General features: G+C 37.2%; 1 protein-coding gene across 5 annotated transcripts in view; it reads left to right on the top strand.

Annotated features, from left to right (window-relative positions):
* The window catches only part of shg (cadherin EGF LAG seven-pass G-type receptor shotgun), a 79,735-nt gene that overhangs the window by 14,946 nt on the left and 44,005 nt on the right, over nt 1–20,784 (top strand). For all 5 annotated transcript variants that reach the window (XR_011899185.1, XR_011899183.1, XR_011899184.1 and 2 more), the window contains exons 8-14: nt 4,704–4,878; nt 7,330–7,506; nt 10,257–10,428; nt 11,032–11,178; nt 12,518–12,633; nt 13,474–13,758; nt 20,419–20,574. Coding sequence is in view for 2 of the 5 variants with exons in the window: in XM_072296330.1 (XP_072152431.1) it covers nt 4,704–4,878; nt 7,330–7,506; nt 10,257–10,428; nt 11,032–11,178; nt 12,518–12,633; nt 13,474–13,758; nt 20,419–20,574 (1,228 nt within the window). In the remaining 3 variants the exon portion in view is untranslated. The remainder of the gene's footprint in view (nt 1–4,703; nt 4,879–7,329; nt 7,507–10,256; nt 10,429–11,031; nt 11,179–12,517; nt 12,634–13,473; nt 13,759–20,418; nt 20,575–20,784) is intronic.

The following is a 20,784-nucleotide window of genomic DNA, read 5'->3' as shown; positions in this document are numbered from 1 at the left end:
TTCATAACGGGTTCTGTCCCGCGCCTTGAAATCATGTCACTATGACATCACAATGTATGGCCACAGGTTTTTGCTATCTAAACTGCGTGCTATTGTGAGTTTTTTAAAAAATTGGGAAAAATCGAGTATTCCGAGTAAACCCACCTATTCTTCCTTGATTGATACCCGAAGATAAGGTGAATCATTTTCAGACTAGTTCTTGGCTCTTTACAATGATTTCTAGGTCGAAAAGTGAGTTCTAAAAGAGCTGTTTCCCATTTCCTGCAAAAAGGAGCCGTTCGGCGGTGAGTAGAGGGCAGTGCGCAGTAAGGTGGTTCTTATTTTTCGACTTTTCGAAAAACAAATGTCTGACCCCCCTAAAAGTTGTCATTTGGTGTAAAAAGAACCCACAAAAAATTTCAGCTCGATCAGATCACCTAAGTGGTGCCGCCGGGGCCGACAAGTCTCCAAGCGGGAACTTCAAATTCCGAACAATTCCGTTTTTTCGTCATTTCGCGAATTTTTAACTCCCCTTCAAAATGTAGCAATGGCTTTGAAACTTTTTGAAGTAATACACTTTTTAAGGTACTTTATGAGAAAAATAACATAAATCACCTCACCACTTTAAAAATGCCCCCTTCCTCCCCTCAAAGTGGCCACATCGTGAGATTTCGCCGATTTTTCCCAACATTCTGCCCACACGGTGTACCTTTCCTCTACCATTAAAATGTCGCTACGGCTTTGAAACTTTTTGAAGTAACACACTGTTTATGGTACTTTATGAAAAAAATAACACAATTTACCTCACCACTTTAAAAATACCCCATTCCTCCCCTCAAAGTGGCCACATCGTGCGATTTCGCCGATTTTTCCCAACATTCTCCCCGCACGGTTTGCCTGAACGAATTTATATTTTTGGACGAATCAAAAGCAATGACGCTTCAAATTCATGAAGCAGAGTGTCTGCCGAGTTATTTAAGCCAAGAAGAAAAAGAATCTGTCGAGCTCCTGGAAAATAAAGTTGACGTAGAGGTATTTTATGGCTAAAAGAGGCAATTTACCGATGGTAAGTCCTGTTAGATTACTGAAAATAAATTTCCTCGCCTGAAGTTACAATGCCTAGGTTTCTTGAATATGGCTTTTTTAAGTACTCGAACACTAAAACCGCCGATTTTAGCAACATGATAAATTTTGGAGACCTGGAATTACCCATTGGAACCGAAAATTTCTCAAATTTTCCATGAAGCTCTCCAAAAATGGTCCATGCTTTCTGGACCGTCGATTCGGCCATCGAACCGAGTTTGAAATGGAAGCCTATAATGACCTGAAGCTCAGAGAAAAAGATCCATTCAAGCGTAAGAACGGTTTCCGAGTCTCGGAGGGGAGGGGGGAGCAAATCCAAGCTATTATTCGCCGTTCTCTTGTTGAATTGATGTTGCTGCAGGCTTCTAGTCGTTGTTCACCCATGTTCAGCCTATCGATACCGCACAAGTTTTTAACATAAAATTCGATTTTCATGTCTAGAATTTGATACATCGATGCGCTTTATCGATTTTTCCCAATTTTCTAGGAACAATAATTCTTTTGTTATTCAATACTGACGAATATCGATACTGGAAACCAGCAATGTTCCTTGTCAAATCGGGAAAATCGATAAAGCGTATTGATGTGTTGAATTCTAGACATGAAAATCGAATTTTATGTTAAAAACTTGTGCGGTATCGATAGGCTTAACATGGGTGAACAACGACTAGAAGCCTGCGGCAACATCAATTCAACAAGAGAACTGCGAATAATAACTCGGATTTGCTCCCCCCTCCCCTCCGAGACTCGGAAACCGTTCTTACGCTTAAATGGATCTTTTTCTCTGAGCTTCAGGTCATTATAGGCTTCCATTTCAAACTCGGTTCGATGGCCGAATCGACGGTCCAGAAAGCATGGACCATTTTTGGAGAGCTTCATGGAAAATTTGAGAAATTTTCGGTTCCAATGGGTAATTCCAGGTCTCCAAAATTTATCATGTTGCGAAAATCGGCGGTTTTAGTGTTCGAGTACTTAAAAAAGCCATATTCAAGAAACCTAGGCATTGTAACTTCAGGCGAGGAAATTTATTTTCAGTAATCTAACAGGACTTACCATCGGTAAATTGCCTCTTTTAGCCATAAAATACCTCTACGTCAACTTTATTTTCCAGGAGCTCGACAGATTCTTTTTCTTCTTGGCTTAAATAACTCGGCAGACACTCTGCTTCATGAATTTGAAGCGTCATTGCTTTTGATTCGTCCAAAAATATAAATTCGTTCAGGCAAACCGTGCGGGGAGAATGTTGGGAAAAATCGGCGAAATCGCACGATGTGGCCACTTTGAGGGGAGGAATGGGGTATTTTTAAAGTGGTGAGGTAAATTGTGTTATTTTTTTCATAAAGTACCATAAACAGTGTGTTACTTCAAAAAGTTTCAAAGCCGTAGCGACATTTTAATGGTAGAGGAAAGGTACACCGTGTGGGCAGAATGTTGGGAAAAATCGGCGAAATCTCACGATGTGGCCACTTTGAGGGGAGGAAGGGGGCATTTTTAAAGTGGTGAGGTGATTTATGTTATTTTTCTCATAAAGTACCTTAAAAAGTGTATTACTTCAAAAAGCTTCAAAGCCATTGCTACATTTTGAAGGGGAGTTAAAAATTCGCGAAATGACGAAAAAACGGAATTGTTCGGAATTAGAAGTTCCCGCTTGGAGACTTGTCGGCCCCGGCGGCACCACTTAGGTGATCTGATCGAGCTGAAATTTTTTGTGGGTTCTTTTTACACCAAATGACAACTTTTAGGGGGGTTAGACATTTGATATTCGAAATGTCGAAAAATAAGAACCACCCTAGTGCGCAGCAACCAGCCACGCTCAGGTTCTTCTGGCAACGTCTGCTCATCATCGTAACCAATCAGAGCTTGAGTTGAGCTCAACCTAACCTAACCTCACCTCCACTAGATAAACACGCGGTCAAGATGTGGGTAATGGCGGCGAGGAGAGACTCCTATACGGTGTGACATGTAGTTTGACCAACTGTACAGCAGCCGATGAAAATTGTTTATTTCCAACTTAAATTTTATGGAACCCTAGCAATCTTTTTCGGGCTTAAGGATTCGTTTTTTGACTCTTGACTTTACGATCGTTTTTGTTACGAAAAGTTCTATGGCTACATATTTTTCATTCTCAAATCCCTCGCCCATGCAACAACCCCATTTTACCTCAATGTGTCAGGGAAATCAGGGAAATGTCAGGGATTTTTATTTTCTAAATTTTGTGCAACCCTGGTAGTACACTGCCTTTGTGATGGTTTCGATGCCTCATTGATACAAGGGGTATTCGTAAAATAAGTTAATATTTATCATATCTTCTAAAGTATTAAAGATAATTTAAATCTGTTAAAAGCATTTGAATTGTCATACTCTCAGCGTTTTAAAACGATTCAGTTTTTAAAATTCGGTCTTCCAAGTGCCGAGTGACATCAGTTTTCCCACATCCGCCTCTCGCCACCGCCTGTCCACAAGTAACGTGCGCTCGGGAGGTCGCAGGACGGTAGCATGCGACTTCATTCCGCAAAATTGTCAAAATGAGATTTTTAATTCAAAATTGAATAGTTAAATGTTTGAGAATACTTTACCTTACTTTCCCACGTAATCTCTATCTCGTTGAACACATTTTACAAACCGAGACACGAGCTTTTTAATACCATCAGCGGAAAACTGTCGATTTTGTTTTTGCAACCTTTTTTGCACAACTTCTTTCAGCTCATCAGCGTCCGTTGAACTTTTTCCGCTAAAACCCTTCTGTAGCTCAGGAAATAAGTGTTAAATCACTTGAGACAAGATCCTGGGAAGAAGGGGAATGGGGAAAGGGCCCATTTAAAGGAGATCAACAACTGATTGGTCACATGAGCTGTATGCGGCCTAGCGCTGTCATGAAGCAGCAACATTCAACAAGACGAAATACCTGGGTGTTTTGATTGCTGATTTGAGCCTTTTCATGACATCGCAGTTTCTGTTAGCGTCAATAGTTGTGCCTTCTTCTAAGAAATCAATAAGCAACACTCAATGAGCACTCCAAAATCCGTGCGCACATACACTGGGTGGCGAGAGACTGGTGTGGGAAAACGGATTTTACTCGGCACTCAGAGAACTAATTAAAAAACTGAAGCTGTTTAGAAAGCTGAAAGCACATATGACAGTTCAAACGCTTTTTACAGATCTAAATCATCTTTATTAGTTTAGAAGATATGACAAATATTAACTTACTTTTCGAATACCCCTTGCACAATGTATTGTCTCTGAAGTTCGGGGATTCCTGAAACATCCATAAATTTGTTAAATTAGTGTAGGTAGTTATACAACAAAATAGCAGCTTGCGAATGGAAAATACTTCCTCCTGCACTGAATTGTAATTAAATGACAAACTTTTAAATGGAATTTAAGTATATGAACAAGCATGATTTATAAATAAATAATATATACCATATGAGTGAGATTACAATAGAAAAATAGGGATTTTTCCAGGACCAGGAAGAAAATTTTGAAGATTTTAAAATTTTGCCATATATTTAATCTGTAAATTTAAGTTTCACTGTCTTTTCAAAGTATACATCTGCTGTTATACTATAATGGTAAAACTATTTTAAGAATTTAGTATCCTCCTTCTCCATCTAAAATAATTTGATTTTAAATCTTTTCAGATCCAACACTGATGAAGCTGCCCCTGTGTTTGAGTTAATCACTGGGCGGACTGAACAGACCAACAAACAAACAACATTTAGGTTAGAATCTGAAGGTGTCACTGCCCACATAAGAATGGCAAGGCATTTAGATTACGAAGCAATCTCTGAATATTCTTTAACAATTCGCATTCAGGTAAGGAGTAGTATTTGCTAATGCACAATTGCGATTGGTGAAAATGGCTGCAAACAAAAGGCTAATTTTGAGCCTCAAGCCCTCTTTTCAAAAGTGATGAATTTTTTTTATGTTTTCAATTCTTTTGTCCCCCTTGTCTCTGTGAAAAAGTGGGATTAAGTGCATCATTTTATGTGAAGGGAATAAAAAATTTGATCGGGAGGATAAAATACCAGATTGCAAAGAAAGTCAGTGTTTTGGAATTGTTGGCGCTCCTACCCAAGTACTTTTTGCAAATTTCAGTTGATTTTTACTCAAGTTTGCAACTCCCATCTTCCTTCACTACCTCTTATTTTCGTCTCCAAGAATTGTGTTTACACTCTCAATTAACTAAAGGAGAAAGTTTTGCATTTTGCAGTCTGACATAATCAACATCAATTGAAAATACTACATTTTTAATGAAGATGTCCAACATATTTCTTGATCACAGGGAGATTTTTATTGTGTCAGGCTTTATACAGGGTGTTCCAAAAGTTCAGCCCCCCCCCCTTCTAACATTTGAATGGTTCCCAATAGAAATATGAAACTTTGGAATGTTCCTATCTCAAAGGGGACCATCTTTTGAGGGGGTCAACATTTTGGTCCCCCCTTAGGTGAGGGGCGGGGGGCCCCCAACTTTTTTTTTCAAATAGCAACCCCTATCTTTTGATACCTCATTCGAAAGTACATAAAAAACTAAGAATTTCGGCGCAAACAGCAGATCAATATCTTAATTTTTTACCGAGTTATGATAGGTCAAAGATCAAACTTGACCTATTTTCAAAAAATCATAAGTCCGGTTCAAATTATCGTTAAGAAAAAAATAAAACGGGAAAATTTACCAAATTACACAATTTGGTGCAATTTTTACTTAAAAGCCAACACTGGCTTTTAAGTAAAAATTGCAAAAATCACTTCGAATTAATTTTAAGAGGGGGCTCGAACCCCCAAATACGTCAATTCAAAGGTCATTCAATTTTCCCGCGAAATAAGCCAATTTCCCCTTGATTTGCCTCCACATTATCTCAGTAGGGCCAAAATCAGTTCAAAATTACGTTGGCAAATTCCCAAATTTCGGGAAAAGTTCAAAAAACGGAATTTAAGGTGATTAAATTTGGCCGTTTATATCTCGTTTATTTTGAACTTTTCCCGAAATTTGGGGGACTTGCCAACGAAATTTTGAACTGACTTTGACCTTACTGTGATAACGTGGAGGCAAATCAAGGGGAAATTGGCTTATTTCGCGGGAAAATTGAATGACCTTTGAATTGACATATTTGGGGGTTCGAACCCCCCCTTAAAATTAATTCGAAGTGATTTTTGCAGTTTTTACTTAAAAGCGAACACAATTTGGTAAATTTTCCCGTTTTATTTTTTCTTAACGATAATTTGAATCGGAGTTATGATTTTTTGAAAATAGGTCAAGTTTGACCTTTGACCTATCATAACTCGGTCAAAAATTAAGATATTGATCTGCTGTTTGCGCCGAAATTCTTAGTTTTTTATGTACTTTCGAATGAGGTATCAAAAGATAGGGGTTGCTACTTGAAAAAAATGTTGGGGGCCCCCCGCCCCTCACCTAAGGGGGGACCAAAATGTTGACCCCTCAAAAGATGGCCCCCTTTGAGATGGAAGCATTCCCAAAGTTTCATATTTCTATCTCGAACCGTTCAAAAGTTAGAAGGGGGTGTGGACTTTAGGAACACCCTGTAGAGAGAAAAGTTTATTGAAGTTGTTTTAAGTAGAGCTTGTCTCGAAATATTTCTCATGAAAAAATGTTTGAACTCAGTTACTATTTTCACAACACCATTTTACCAGTCTAAACTTTCCAAGCCTTAAAGAGCTTTTTAATTTTTCACTTGAAGACAAGTTTTTCTCCGAATTTTTTAAATGTCATTTGAGGTGTCTGTGCACTGGAACTTCTAGTTTTACCTACAATGAAAAATTTTAGTAATGGAAATGTTTTGAATAAAGATTTAACAAAACTTGTACAGAGCTTCGTAAAAACAATGCAGTAGTTATTCTAGTAATATTGTTTATGCAGAGAGTATGTAAGGTTAGAGGCTTGACTCAATGCTAATTAATTAAAACAGGAGCGCTCGCAGCGCGCTTGCCGGCAACATACGCAACTACTATTTTCTGTTGTTTTACCGAGACTGGCGGCGGGTATGTTGCTGTTGGACCACCTCCACATAGGCAATTTTTCCTGCAAATCTCGCTTGCCCAATCAGCGCAGTAGAACGGGAATCCCGCTCGCCGCGCACTCTCGCGCCAACATACGCAACTTCTTGCTCACGGCTCAACTTCTGTTTCAATTCTTCCCTATCCAGTCAAGCCTCTAACCTTCCATACTCTCTGTGTTTATGACTGTTATAAAATTATGAAAACAGGATGAAATTTCAAATGGTATTGGTCATGCTTTTTTTTCTCCAGAACAAACATAATCTTGGTGCTTCCGCACCCTTGAGTATTCGATTGATTGATGTGAATGACAACATTCCAACGTTTACCGAAGTTGTATCTGGATTCGTCCTCGAAAATGAGCCTCCTGGCACGGCAGTCATGCAGGTCAGAGCTATTGATGCTGATTCATCACCAGAGCACAATCAGGTTAGATACTTTTATCCATTAACCTTGAATCTCGTTGGTGATACTCTCGGCTAAATGGAGGGCATGAACGAAAGCAAGTTTAAACAAGCACCAGTGCAAATTTTTGGCCAGTAGATTTACTACATGTCACGTACTATTGTCTGTATTTTTGTAATTATGGCTAGATGTAATGTACTAATTACGACAAGTTTCAAAAAAAAAAAAGTTTGAGTGTTTTAAATGTAAATGTTGAAGAATGGGTGTTTCTCGACCATTTGATTGAAAATAAATTGATTCCGTTTTAAATGTTTATGATTATTTTTTAAATATGCCTATAATATTATATGTATCAAATAATTTGTTATGGCTGTCATTTTTAAAAAATTCAGTTTTTACTGAGGCAGCAGCCATTAAGTTTTGTAAGCATGGATTTTTCCATGCAAACGAATAACCGATAATTTTTAATATGAAATATACATATATATGAGTGATGTACTGTGCAGCCGGACATGAGGTAAAAATCGAAGCCAAAAAATTGGGATAATAGCTGTAAAACGTTTGAAACATGAAAACCGTAGGTTTCGGGACGAAAATGACCGACCCCTTCCTTAGCAGATAAAAATTACAAAATTATTTTAAAACCTTACAAATTACCTCCTCTCCATCTTGCCAATATATATGCGATTTAATGGCCGTAGTTTTTACAAAATTTACCTTGTTATCAACTTGCAGTCAAATAGTAGCTCATTCCTTACCGCGATGTTTCGCTCCACATGGGGGGGCATCTTCAGACAGGCTTTATACATATCGCATTTATCACATGAAAATTTAAAACTATACGTAAAAGCAGGTCAAGTGTCTACACGAAATGTTGAAATTAACGATTGGCCCAGCGGAAAAAATTTAAAAAACAGGAAAACTAAAATGGTGGTTACCACGATACTCGGGCTTGTGAGATTGCTCAAAAACTGGCCGGCAAACAAAGAGAGTACGTTGCTTAGAGGAGCAAACAGATAACCACACCTATAATAATCAGAAGAAAACACTGTTTGCGGAGCCAAGTACATTGGTGTCAGTTCTGAAATTAATGGAATTTGAGCACTGTTTAATCTGTATGGCTTCATGATACAACCTTGCCCTGAAATTGGGTTCTCTGACAAGTACTTTTGGATTTATACGCTTATATAGCTAATACTGCAATTCAGACAATTTATCTCATGAACTACACTGGAGGTTTTTTCAGGTGGTACTGTACTCTTTAATTTTGAGAAAAACCGTTTATTTTTACCGTGCTGGAAGTCCTATAACTTCTTTCCAGTTTTCAGTAACCCAAATTCGAATAAAATTGAAGAGTACAGTACCACCTGAAAAAACCTTCGGTGTAGTTTATGAGATAAATTGTCAGAATTGCAGTGTTGCCTATATAGGCCATACTAAACGCTACCTAGAGGAATGAATACGGTCAGACAGGTATGACAAAAAGGAGAAAACTGCTCTGCACCAAAATAGCCACGAACAACAGCACGAATTTACCTTCATAAATCCAAAAGTACTTGTCAGAGTACCCAATTTCAGGGCAAGGTTGTATCATGAAGCCATACAGATTAAACAGTGCTCAAATTCCATTAATTTCAGAACTGACACCGATGTACTTGGCTCGGCAAACAGTGTTTTCTTCTGATTATTATAGATGTAGTTGTCTGTTTGCTCCTCTCAGGGACGTGCTCTCTTAGTTTAGCAGTCAGTTTTTGAGCAATCTTACAAACCTGAGTATCGTAGTAAACACCATTTTAGTTTTCCTGTTTTTTAAATTTTTTGAATGGGGAATGTAGGAGAGACCCAGGAGATCACCACTGCAGATGAGGTATTCATTTTTAATCTGTTTTGCGCAATTTTCAAAGTGCCCATTTCTCGCCATTTCAAGTAGTTATTTTGGACGGGTTCGAGAATTCGCGGTAGGTACTGCGAGCAGATTCGCTTTCCTCGACCCGCTAAACCCTCCAAAACCTAGTTTCATTGAGATCCATTCATAATCAGCCGAAACACCGATTTCTTGTCATTTTAAGGCAGTCAGTTTTTGATGGGTTTGTGAATTCGCGGTAGGTAATGGTAGATTCGTTTTTCTTGACCGTAAAAACCCCCGAATACTCAGTTTCATCCAAATCAGTGCATAATCACTCGAGATATCCATTTCCCGCCATATTGAAACAATTATAGATAGCGACTTGAGGCTTGCGCGAAAATTTTTCTTTTTTTTTTATTACCTTTCAAATGACGTATCACAAAGAGGGGAGGGTTTCCATTTGAAATATTCGAGACACAGGGGTGGGATCCGCCCCCTGGGGGGCTCCCCCCAAGGAGGGCCCAAAAATGCGAATGTGAGGAAAAGATGTCCCCCTAAAAATTATTGAACACATGTTTCGGCGTTTTTCGATGTATGAATTCCTTCAAAAGAAATTCGAACTGGCTCGTTTCTTTAGAGACACCCTGCATATATTTATAGTTTGTTAGTTAGTTAATTTTATTAGTCATTCAGTATCTTACGCTATTAATGTCTTTACAGAAAGTATGAAGGGTGAGTGCCATTTATTTATTAAACTATTCGTACATAATCTAATTGTACGTGCCCTTAATAGTCTGATAAATTGAGACTCTACTATACCTATAATATTCTAATTTCTTATGTAATGAATTATTATCGGTATCTTATTGCTTTCTCATCCTTGTCTGTCTATTGTTTGGAAGTAAGAGATATATTTGTTTTCTATCAGGTTACGTATAAGCTGGCTGACAACACGGAATATTTTTCTATCGATGAATACACAGGTAATATCACAACTCGAGTAACTTTCGATCGTGAGAGTCAAGATGTTTACAACGTCAAGGTGATTGCCTCAGACAATTCACCCTCAGCTTTGTATTCCACAGGAGAACCCAACAGAGGTATTGTTGTTTGTACTAAGTTTCTGTATTAATGCATTATGAGAGAGAGAGATCCAAAAGCAGGAAGGCCCTTGCTGCTATTTGTTAGTGTTCTATTGTAAGTAGGGTTTCGCTAATTTTGAGCCAAAAACTAAACTAATGTATTGGAGCCTGTAGACTGTAAAGACTTGGAACCTATTTTTAGAACACTTGAGAATAGTACCTTAAGATAAAAAAAAATATGAGTGTCTTGGTAAATTTTGTTTGCTGGTCAGAATCATGTGCTGAAATGGCTATTTAAATAATTTTGAGGTTTGAAAATGCGCTTTATTTTGAGACTATATTATCCGAATATCATAACTTTGCCTCTTAATGTACAAGTAGCAAACATCTAATGTGTAGGAAGAGAAAATTTCTATTTTTAAAGCAATCTGTGCGACCCCTAAACTTCTTTTTGTATTTCCTTGAAAGTTCATGAAAATTTTTTCTTAAGTTCATGAGAGATCTTCAAAAATTCTTGATATTTGACTAATTTGAACTTCATATATCTTTGAGAGATTTTTTATTCGATTTTCAAAAGCTACCATGAATCCTGATGTATGATATGTATATTTCTGTATCCAGGTCAGCAAGTGTTTAAAATCGAAATTGCCGACAAGAATGACCATCCTCCGAAATTCACACAAGATTTTTACTATGCTGATGCAATCTCTGAAGATGCCAACAAAAATTCTCTAGTGGCAGAAGTTAAGGCACTTGACAATGATACAGGTAAACTAATCTATTTTCTGCGAATTGTGACTACATAAATCCATTCAAGACTAAAAAATTTCACTGTATTTGTCATCTCATTGCCACTGATATGTTTGAAGAAAAATACTGACACAAAATGTTGCAGTTTCATTTTGACTTCATGCATTCGTTTAGTTCCAGGATGTCAAGGGAAATCAGTAGTGGAATTCTTTTTTACGAGGGGCATTCGTAAAGTAAGTATATATCTTTATTTTCTCCGAAACTAATGAAGATAAATTAAAATGGTAAAGATTGTTTTTACCGCCGTACTCTCAGCTTTTCGAAAAGCCTTCGTTTTTTAAATTTGGTTTACCGGTTCGCGAGTGACATCAATTTTTCCGCGCCCATCTCTCGTCACCGCGTGTCCAAAATATTTGAACGCGGCGGAGCTCCTCAGACGAGTGAGTAAGCAGGTTTTCTCCATAAAGAAGGTTGTAACACAGTTAATTGGTTAAATATGTGAAACTTTCAGGCTTTGAATTGTCTTACCTTACTTTTCGACATAATCTCCACCCAGTTGAACACATTTCTGATTATATGTGTTAGCAGTTTGTGGATTCTATCTTCAAAAAATTGCGCATATCCTGTCGTTGGAACCATTTTTTTACAGCTTCTTGCAACTTTGCGTCGGTGGAGAACCTTTGACCACCCAAGCTCTTTTTTAATGCGGGAAAAAGATAAAAATCGCTTAGAGCAAGGTCCGGTGAGTACGATGGATGAGGAAAAAGGTCCCATTTGAATGAGGCGAACAAGTCTCGATTCCTATGAGGCCTAGCGTTGTCTTGAAGAAACAAAACTTGACGAGACAAAAGATCGGGCCGTTTTCGCTTGATCGCTGAATTATGTTTTTTCTAAACTTCACAATATATTGCTGCATCGATCGTTTTTCCTCTTCCCAAGAAATCGATTAGCAATATTCCTTGATCGTCCCAAAACACCGTAGCCAAAACATGTACTCGTCTGAAGAGCTCCGCCGCGCTCGAATATTTTGGACACGCGGTGACGAGAGATGAATGCGGGAAAAATGACGCCACTCGCGAACCGGTAAACCAAATTTAAAAAATGAAGACTTTTTGAAAAGCTGAGAGTATGGCGGTAAAAACAATCCTCACCGTTTTAATTTATCTTCATTAGTTTCAGAGATAATAAAGATATATACTTACTTTACGAATGCCCCTCGTACCAGGCTGGCCTATGCAGCTCATATTAATTGAGTTTTTAATTTTTGAAGAATTTTTTCAAGTTTCCCCAGCACCTTTCCGATATTTCGTATGGTTGAGTTTTTATTATACTTATGGATTGCTTTCTCTATTTGCAGCATCTGTTGTATCCTATAGCATAGTTGACGGTAACATAGACGATGCATTTTTGATTGAGCAATCAACAGGAAAAATCAAAGTCGCAAATAAACTGGATTATGAAAATATTAAGCAGGTAATTTCTTTAACATTATGATTTCTATAATTGAGATGATAGGCTATCCCAAGCCTGGAACACCGCCAGATCAGGACCTGAACCACCGAATTCATGTAGAAAATGGACCTGTTGGTCTAACCTCCACATCAGAACATACTGTATCAATATATTACCCTTCACGGTAACATGAAAAATGTTTCTAGAAATTCTTGGGAGCTAGCATATAACTCAACCACAGCCTGGAGGACCAGCACATGATCGCAAAGTGTGTTCCCCTAGACTTGTTGCCCTCTCTATGGTCATGAGTCCAATCTTCTCTCCCCATGGGTCGTTCATACCCCTGAAAGCAGGTGACTATCTTCGAAACCCTTTTTTAAGGAAGGGGCTAACAATTGGGGTCCACAGGACTGCTAAACCTGAAACAGTTCTCTCTAACAGATATACTGTTCTGTGCTGTCAAATGAAAATGTTGGTGACTAAATACTTGATTTGCTTCTTAAAAGTGAAGAGGAAGCGTTTAAAAATGCGATGAATGCTCCTTATTTTAGAAATTGATTGTTAAGTTTGGAAGCTTGTCATCTCTTTTTTCTCTGAACCTCAATAGTGGAGCTTCATTTATCAAGCTCAACTACTATAATCACCTGTCTCCTGATCTAGGCTTTTACTGGGTCTTTCCTTAAGAAATACAAAACCTCAACCTTTTCTGCCATGAATGGGACGGATCATAAAAGTCATTTTTAGAAAAATTCGATGGCATGCCTTTAAATTACCTTACTTAATTTATCTGTAAATTGTTAAATGAAAATATTTGCTTAGCTGTAATTACCATGATCTCATGTATTACCTGCTGGTTTCTAGTACCTGCTCAAGATCAAAGCATTTGATGGAATTTTTGAAGACACATGTGAAGTGAGGATAGAGATTAAAAATGTGAATGACAATCCTCCTGTATTCCTTCCGTACGAAAACAAGATTCAAATTCAAGAAGAGCTACTTGTTCCTGGATGCATTACGAAGGTGGAAGCATATGATCCCGATATTCCTGATCGCGAAGCAGATCAAAATATTTCATACTTTGTTGTAAAAGCAGAACAGCAGAAGCTCCTCAGCATAGACAAGAATGGTTGTCTAATTTTAATCAAAGTAAGCACCCATATCTATTATATTCACATTATTTTCATTTCAATGTTTGATTATATTAGTATAAAAAGTTATAGAATCTGTGTGTCTAGAATCGTGTTCTCTATGAAAGTTTTATGATGTTACATGTATCAGAATGCTTAATTCGCACCTTTTCTACTGGTTTTATGATTTAAGTTCTAAAACGACGTTAATAGTTCAAGACATAGACATTATGGTTCAGGGGTGTTTTGTAAAATGACTCAGAATATGTTATTTGAATGGAGGTTTACCCGGAAAAGACATGTTTTGATCGGCTCCATTTTTTTCTAACCTAAACTAAGGTTATACGTTGTTTCGAGACCTGATTTCAGTATCAATCGTTTCAGTTCGGAGTGTAGTTTACTACTGTGAACTGTTAAACCCAGGGACTAGAAAATAGTAGTTTTTCAGTGACAGTGTAGTGGGTTCAGTGTTATGCAATCACTCAACATTGCCAACTCTACCCACTCACTCGTCGAGTTTTTCCTGTTTGCGCATGTGCATTAAACAGCAAATCCGGCAACATCGAAACTGATTAGCTCAAAATTATCAGATCAGAAGGAGAGATGAGTAAGAAAGAGGACGATAAAGCCAAATCTCTCTTAAACCTCTCCTTGCAGGAGCTGAAGGAGGAAAAAGAGAGATTAGGAAAGAAGCTTGACGGCATGGAGATGAAGATGAATGAATGGAATGAGCATGTCAACAAATCCCCCCTCCCGCCGGCGCCAATAAGAAAGATGAATACGAACAATTCCTGCATGAAATGAAAATTGTGGAAACAGCACGGATAGAAATCGAGAAGGAATTAAATAGGAGAAAACAGGCAACAGAAAGTGATGAAGAGAAATGGAAAGCCGAAGAAGAAAAAGTAGAAGCAACCCTTAAGGAACACTGGGACACCCTGGACATTGATGCGGTCTCCAATAGCTAGGGGAGCAAATAGAATAGAAAGAGGAATAGGACAGAGGAAAGAAGAATAGGGCGAAGCGATCTGGCAACCTCGGAACGACGAGCTCCGGCCTATCATAGATAGCGCATGGATGGAACCCGTCGAACTCAAAGCGGCCAGTCCATAAAGCGAGAAAATGGGGATAAATCTACATGACAGAGAGAAAATGCACTATAAAAATATGAAAAATAAGCACTCTAAGCACTCACCGAAGTCCTCAGTCTGGTGCAGCCATGCGGCGCTGAAGCGGCATGCTCTCGACGTCACGGGCGAAACCTGGCGCCATCTCACTCGCGTATACTAGAAATCTAGCCTAGCATGGTAACAGCTCACAAGCGGGGATCAAAAGTGCGGACATATGAGGAAAAAGGAGCGGTGAGGGTGCGGTTGGGCGGCAAGCACACTCTCATTCATACCATCATAACTAAAGCAGGAAAATAGTCGTCTAATACTAAATAAGCAAGCTTGTTTTACCAAGAGCGATGAGAAGAGCAAACAGCGGTAAAAGCGAAGGTAACGGCGGCAAGAGCGACAATATCAAAGGCAGCAGTAAGACAGCAGCAGGGCAGCAGCAGGAGAAATCACAAAACGCGGTGACGTTCTCGGCGTAAGTGAGGCGTCGCGAGCTGAAGTCTGAAATGGCTCACTGGGAAAGTAGGGGAAAATCTCTAATCAGCTCTAATTGGCCGATCAGCCGCCTCGGGGTTTTCTCCTCCTGCTGTCCTGCAAGCCCGACTTGTAGCGACAAATATAGCGAAAAAATACGATGAAAATCGGCGCCAACAAACATTATTAGGAACATGATTTACGATTTGGATAGTGACAGCGGAAATAAGGAGATCAAAATTGGAAGGAAAACCTACAGCAAAGGAAATGACACGCGGAAGAACTTAATGAACACATTGGCATACAAGAAGGAGCAAATCAAACTTGCAAAAGCGGAACTGGACAGGATAAGGAAGAAAACGGAAACCAAAGGATATGAGGAGCAAATTAGCAAAATCTTAGGCACAGAAGAAACGGAAATGAAAGTGGAGATCATCAATGAACTCAAGAGAAGAAGAAAAGAAGCCCTCAACACATCAATGGAGGATATGGATGACGATGACTTGGTTTTTCTGAGGAAATCTCAAGGTCGGAAGAGAGTGAGAACAGCGACGCCTAGAGGAGCGGGAATTGGAAAACAATCAGTTTCTAGAGGAAGCTCACCAACTGTGAAGCAAGCTTACAGGAGCAGGTGTAACTCACTGCCGACAAGGAACAGTGGCCTCAAGAAAAGAGGTGAAAAAGAAACCGAAGGAACTACCACGGAAACTCAGAAAAACATGGAACTAAAGGACCTGTTGAAGGCCCACTCGATTCAAATCAAAGAGCAAATGACCACAATGAAGAAAATATAGGAATATAATGAAAAGAACCACCAGAAACTTCGAGAAGAGAATGCGAAAACTATGGAAATCTTCCTCCAACAACTCCAACAATTGAAAGAATTGAAGGAAAACCCAAAAAATCTAACCGAAATAGGAAAATTAGAGAAGGGAAGGAAGCAAAATTGATCCTATTTCCTAAAAATAAACCAGGTGCTCAAAAAAGTTATAGACCTATGCGTTAAATTAATACGCTGTCATAAATTTTCGAACACATTATCTCAATGAGGCTTAATAATTCTTTCAATTTTGATCTGAGACAACATGGATTTAGGAAAGGAAAGTCGACCATCACAGCCATGGAATCAGTTAAACGAATTTATGACTATCATATGAGGAAACCACTAGGCAAAAGAGGACTCCCTTGTTTATTTTCATTAGACATTAAGAATGCGTTTAATAGTATTAGTTGGATTGACTTTATCACTACCTTATGTTAAAGAAATGTACCCCCCTATCTTATTAGAATTATGAAATCATATTTATCGAATAGATTTTTAGTGTTCCCCGAATTTAAAGTTAAGCTGAACTCCGGCGGAGCACAGGGGAGTATCCTTGGCCCTTTGATATTTTTAATTATCTTTGATGAAATTGTTAGATTAAGACTTAGTAACGGCACAGAGAAAAATGTTTACGCAGACGACACGCTCCTAGCCTTTGAATCTGAAAATAGAACCTCTCTTTTAACAGAAACAGAAATAATAATAATAATAATAATAATAATGATAATAATAATAATAATAATAATAATAATGATAATAATGATAATAATAATAATAATGATAATGATAATGATAATGATAATGATAATGATAGTAATAGTAATATTAATACTAATAGTAATAGTAATAGTAATAATAATACTAATAGTAATAGTAATAGTAATAATAATAATAATAATAATAATAATAATAATAATAATAATAATAATAGTAATAGTAATAGTAATAGTAATAGTAATAGTAATAGTAATAGTAATAGTAATAGTAATAGTAATAGTAATAGTAATAGTAATAGTAATAGTAATAGTAATAGTAATAGTAATAGTAATAGTAATAGTAATAGTAATAGTAATAGTAATAGTAATAGTAATAGTAATAGTAATAGTAATAGTAATAGTAATAGTAATAGTAATAGTAATAGTAATAGTATAGTAATAGTAATAGTAATAGTAATAGTAATAGTAATAGTAATAGTAATAGTAATAGTAATAGTAATAGTAATAGTAATAGTAATAGTAATAGTAATAGTAATAGTAATAGTAATAGTAATAGTAATAGTAATAGTAATAGTAATAGTAATAATAATAATAATAGTAATAATAATAGTAATAATAATAGTAATAATAATAGTAATAATAATAGTAATAATAATAGTAATAATAATAATAGTAATAATAATAGTAATAATAATATAATAATAATAATAATAGTAATAGTAATAGTAATAGTAATAGTAATAATAATAATAATAATAATAATAATAATAATAATAATAATAATAGTAATAGTAATAAAGGTAATAAGTTATAGTAATAAGGGTAATAGTAATATAGTACTTAAATACCCGGGCTTCTATCTCACAAAAAAATTTAAATTTTAATAAACTCTTGGAAATGACTTGTAGCATTAAATAGAACTGCCAATTATTATAGGAGAATTCTACCAAACACGTTCGTTCCCACTTTTCATAAAAGAAAAATAATATTTCATTCCCTCTTATCAATCCTCTTTTACGGCATAACTATTTGGATAACTGCTACACAATGGAAAAAATCTATAAAACTAATTGAAACTTCTATTCGACCCTTAAAAAAGACTTTAATCTGCAGCTATAACTTGATATCAAATTTTGCCCGAGATGTAATATCGGGGGTTCCTCCAGCCAGGCTCCTCGTTGAACTAAAACTAAGAATAGCAAGAGGAGAGAATAAACTAACTGTAGAAAGCGAAATTAGAGACAAATGGCGAGAAATATGGGAAAAAGAAACTGGAAACAAATGAATAAAAACAAGACTAAATGATCTAGATGCCTGGCTGGATAGAACTCACGGCTACCCTGATTTCTATCTGACTCAGCATATGTCCGGACACGGCATATATGGAAGTTATTTGGATAAAAGACATCTCACGGAATCTCCTCTGTGCTCCTGCGGAGTATTAGATACTCCTGAACACACATTTTTTGCTTGTAAATTAAACAAAAAAGATAGGGAGAAATTAGAAAAGGAAATCAATCATCAAATATGTGCAAATAACTTATTTCAACTTATGTTAGAGAATAAGAAATACTGGAACTCAGGATACAATTACATTAAGAATACTGTAGAAGATAAGAATAAAATGTACAGTGATAAGATAAACAACTAGCTGCTTCAGCTCGCTACGCTCGCTTGCGCCCCTAGCCGGTGGCTTTGCCCCCTGGACCCCAAGTCACACGCTCCGCAAGCCAAATTTTGCTACTACGAGTAATTAGTGGACTTCCTGGAGGCAAAATTATAAATTCATAAACGAAGAATAAGAAACTAATAATGATAACCACCTACTTCTAGAAAAAGAAACATCCCTGAAAAATATAAAACAATCCTGGAAAAAAAAAATCAAAACACTTTGTGGAAATTTAAGGCTGCGAAAGGGTGAAGATTAATTACCGATTCTCTTGGAAGAACACATGACCTGCTGTAAAAAAGTTAACTATTAATAAAATCTGTGCTGCCGTAAAAAGGAAAATTATCTTCTGAAAAATACACAAGTAATTTTCATGTAAAAAAAAAAAAAAAAAAAAAAAAAAAAAACCTAAAGACAAAATCAAGAAAGCAAAACTCTAGACGCACTAATAAGAAACCTGGACACACCGAGAACTGATTATGAGCAATGCGACCGACGAAATGCGTAGCAGGTGTTCCGAGTCAGACGGCATAAGGGAGGGAGGTATACTGCCAAAAGACCCATGCCAGAGGAGAAGGGTGACACGTGCTAACGGCAGGTAGGGATGGGTTTACGTGGAGAGGGAAACGGAAAATCAAAGGGTGGGAGGTCCCCCAACCATATGACTCGTCCAGCGGCAAGAAGGCAAATATGTCGTTATCAAATCTAGGTAAATTTTGCAACATCGGTCGCGCAAATCGAAAAACCAAGGGGTGCCTGCACATTTACAGCTGAAGAGCTTTCATTTAAAACAAATCCGAGGAAAATCGGTGCAGTACTTTCCGAGATCGAATTAGGACAAACTGTCCAGCGGCAAAAAGGCAAATATGTCGTTATCAAACCGAGGTAAATTTTGCAACATCGGTCGCGCAAATCGAAAAACCAAAGGGTGCCTGCACATTTACAGCCTAAGAGCTTTCATTTAAAACAAATCCGAGGAAAATCGGTGCAGTAGTTTCCGAGACCGAATTAGGACAAAATGTCCAGCGGCAAAAAGGCAAATATGTCGTTATCAAACCGAGGTAAATTTTGCAACATCGGTCGCGCAAATCGAAAAACCAAGGGGTGCCTGCACATTTACAGCCTAAGAGCTTTCATTTAAAACAAATCCGAGGAAAATCGGTCCAGTAGTTTTCGAGATCGAAATAGGACAAACCGTCCAAAGTGAAGGAGGACAAAAAAAGCCTTAGGATATTAAATATATAGATAGATATTATACCAAAGCCTCCCCCTCACCCACACCCCGACGTAATGCCAACAGGCGGTTCTGGGGCCCTGATATTATAGATATAGACGAATAGACTAGACAATTAAGATAAAATATATAATTAAAACTCTTCAACTGTATGAATGTATCTTTAAACTCTAATAAAGAACTTCCAAAAAAAAAAAAAAAATAAAAAAAAAAAATAAATATGTTGATTGAATGGAGCAAGTACCCTTATTCCCATTTTTCGCTAATCACACCGAACGCAATGGGCCGTTTATACTTCTTCCTTTTTTTTTTTAGGTTATTACTGTAAGAAATCTCTAAAGAGGAAAAAAACCAAAAAACTGAGGAAGTTGGTAATGATAAAAAAATGGAAACATCTGAATGTTACAGATAAAATCAAGTAACACTCACTGTGTCAACTCTAAAAAATCATAAATCTGCTCATAATATGCTCCTCAGATGGTCTTGTGCGTGTTTCAGTTAGTCCTTTTTTCTGAGAAATTGATTTTGTTCTCATTAATGAACTTTGCTAAAGGCAAAGTCACTCCGTGCTTGTACAGGAACTGATTATTGAGTAATGTTTTTTCTTCCTTTTTTTTTAAAAAAAAAAATGAATATAAAATTTAGGCTTTAGATCGAGATCCACCCAATGGATTCGAAATATGGCAAGTGCTCATTGCTGCATATGATAACAATGGACCTGGGCCGGACAGTTTAACAGAAAGTGCAGAAGTAATTATTTCACTTTCAGATGTCAACGACAATGCACCGTATCTAAATATGGTAAGTTCCTCCTGACTTGAATTGTTGTTTTTCAGTTTTTATTCTTGAGAAAGGAACAAGTTGCTATGTTTTAAAAAAATGTCCAGAATGAAAAGGTAACCGGTAGTTTGGTGCTGTCAGAACAGGAACTTGTTCCATCAGAGACCTGAAAACTTAGTGACAGTTCGTTCTTAAATACACCTCAATTTAGATTGCCCCTGAAGTAAGGAA

Source organism: Bemisia tabaci, chromosome 2 (genome assembly GCF_918797505.1).
Source record: "Bemisia tabaci chromosome 2, PGI_BMITA_v3".
NCBI classification, from domain to species: domain Eukaryota; kingdom Metazoa; phylum Arthropoda; class Insecta; order Hemiptera; family Aleyrodidae; genus Bemisia; species Bemisia tabaci.
Note: the sequence above shows the minus strand (reverse complement) of the source record. Positions and strands in the feature narration are given on the sequence as shown.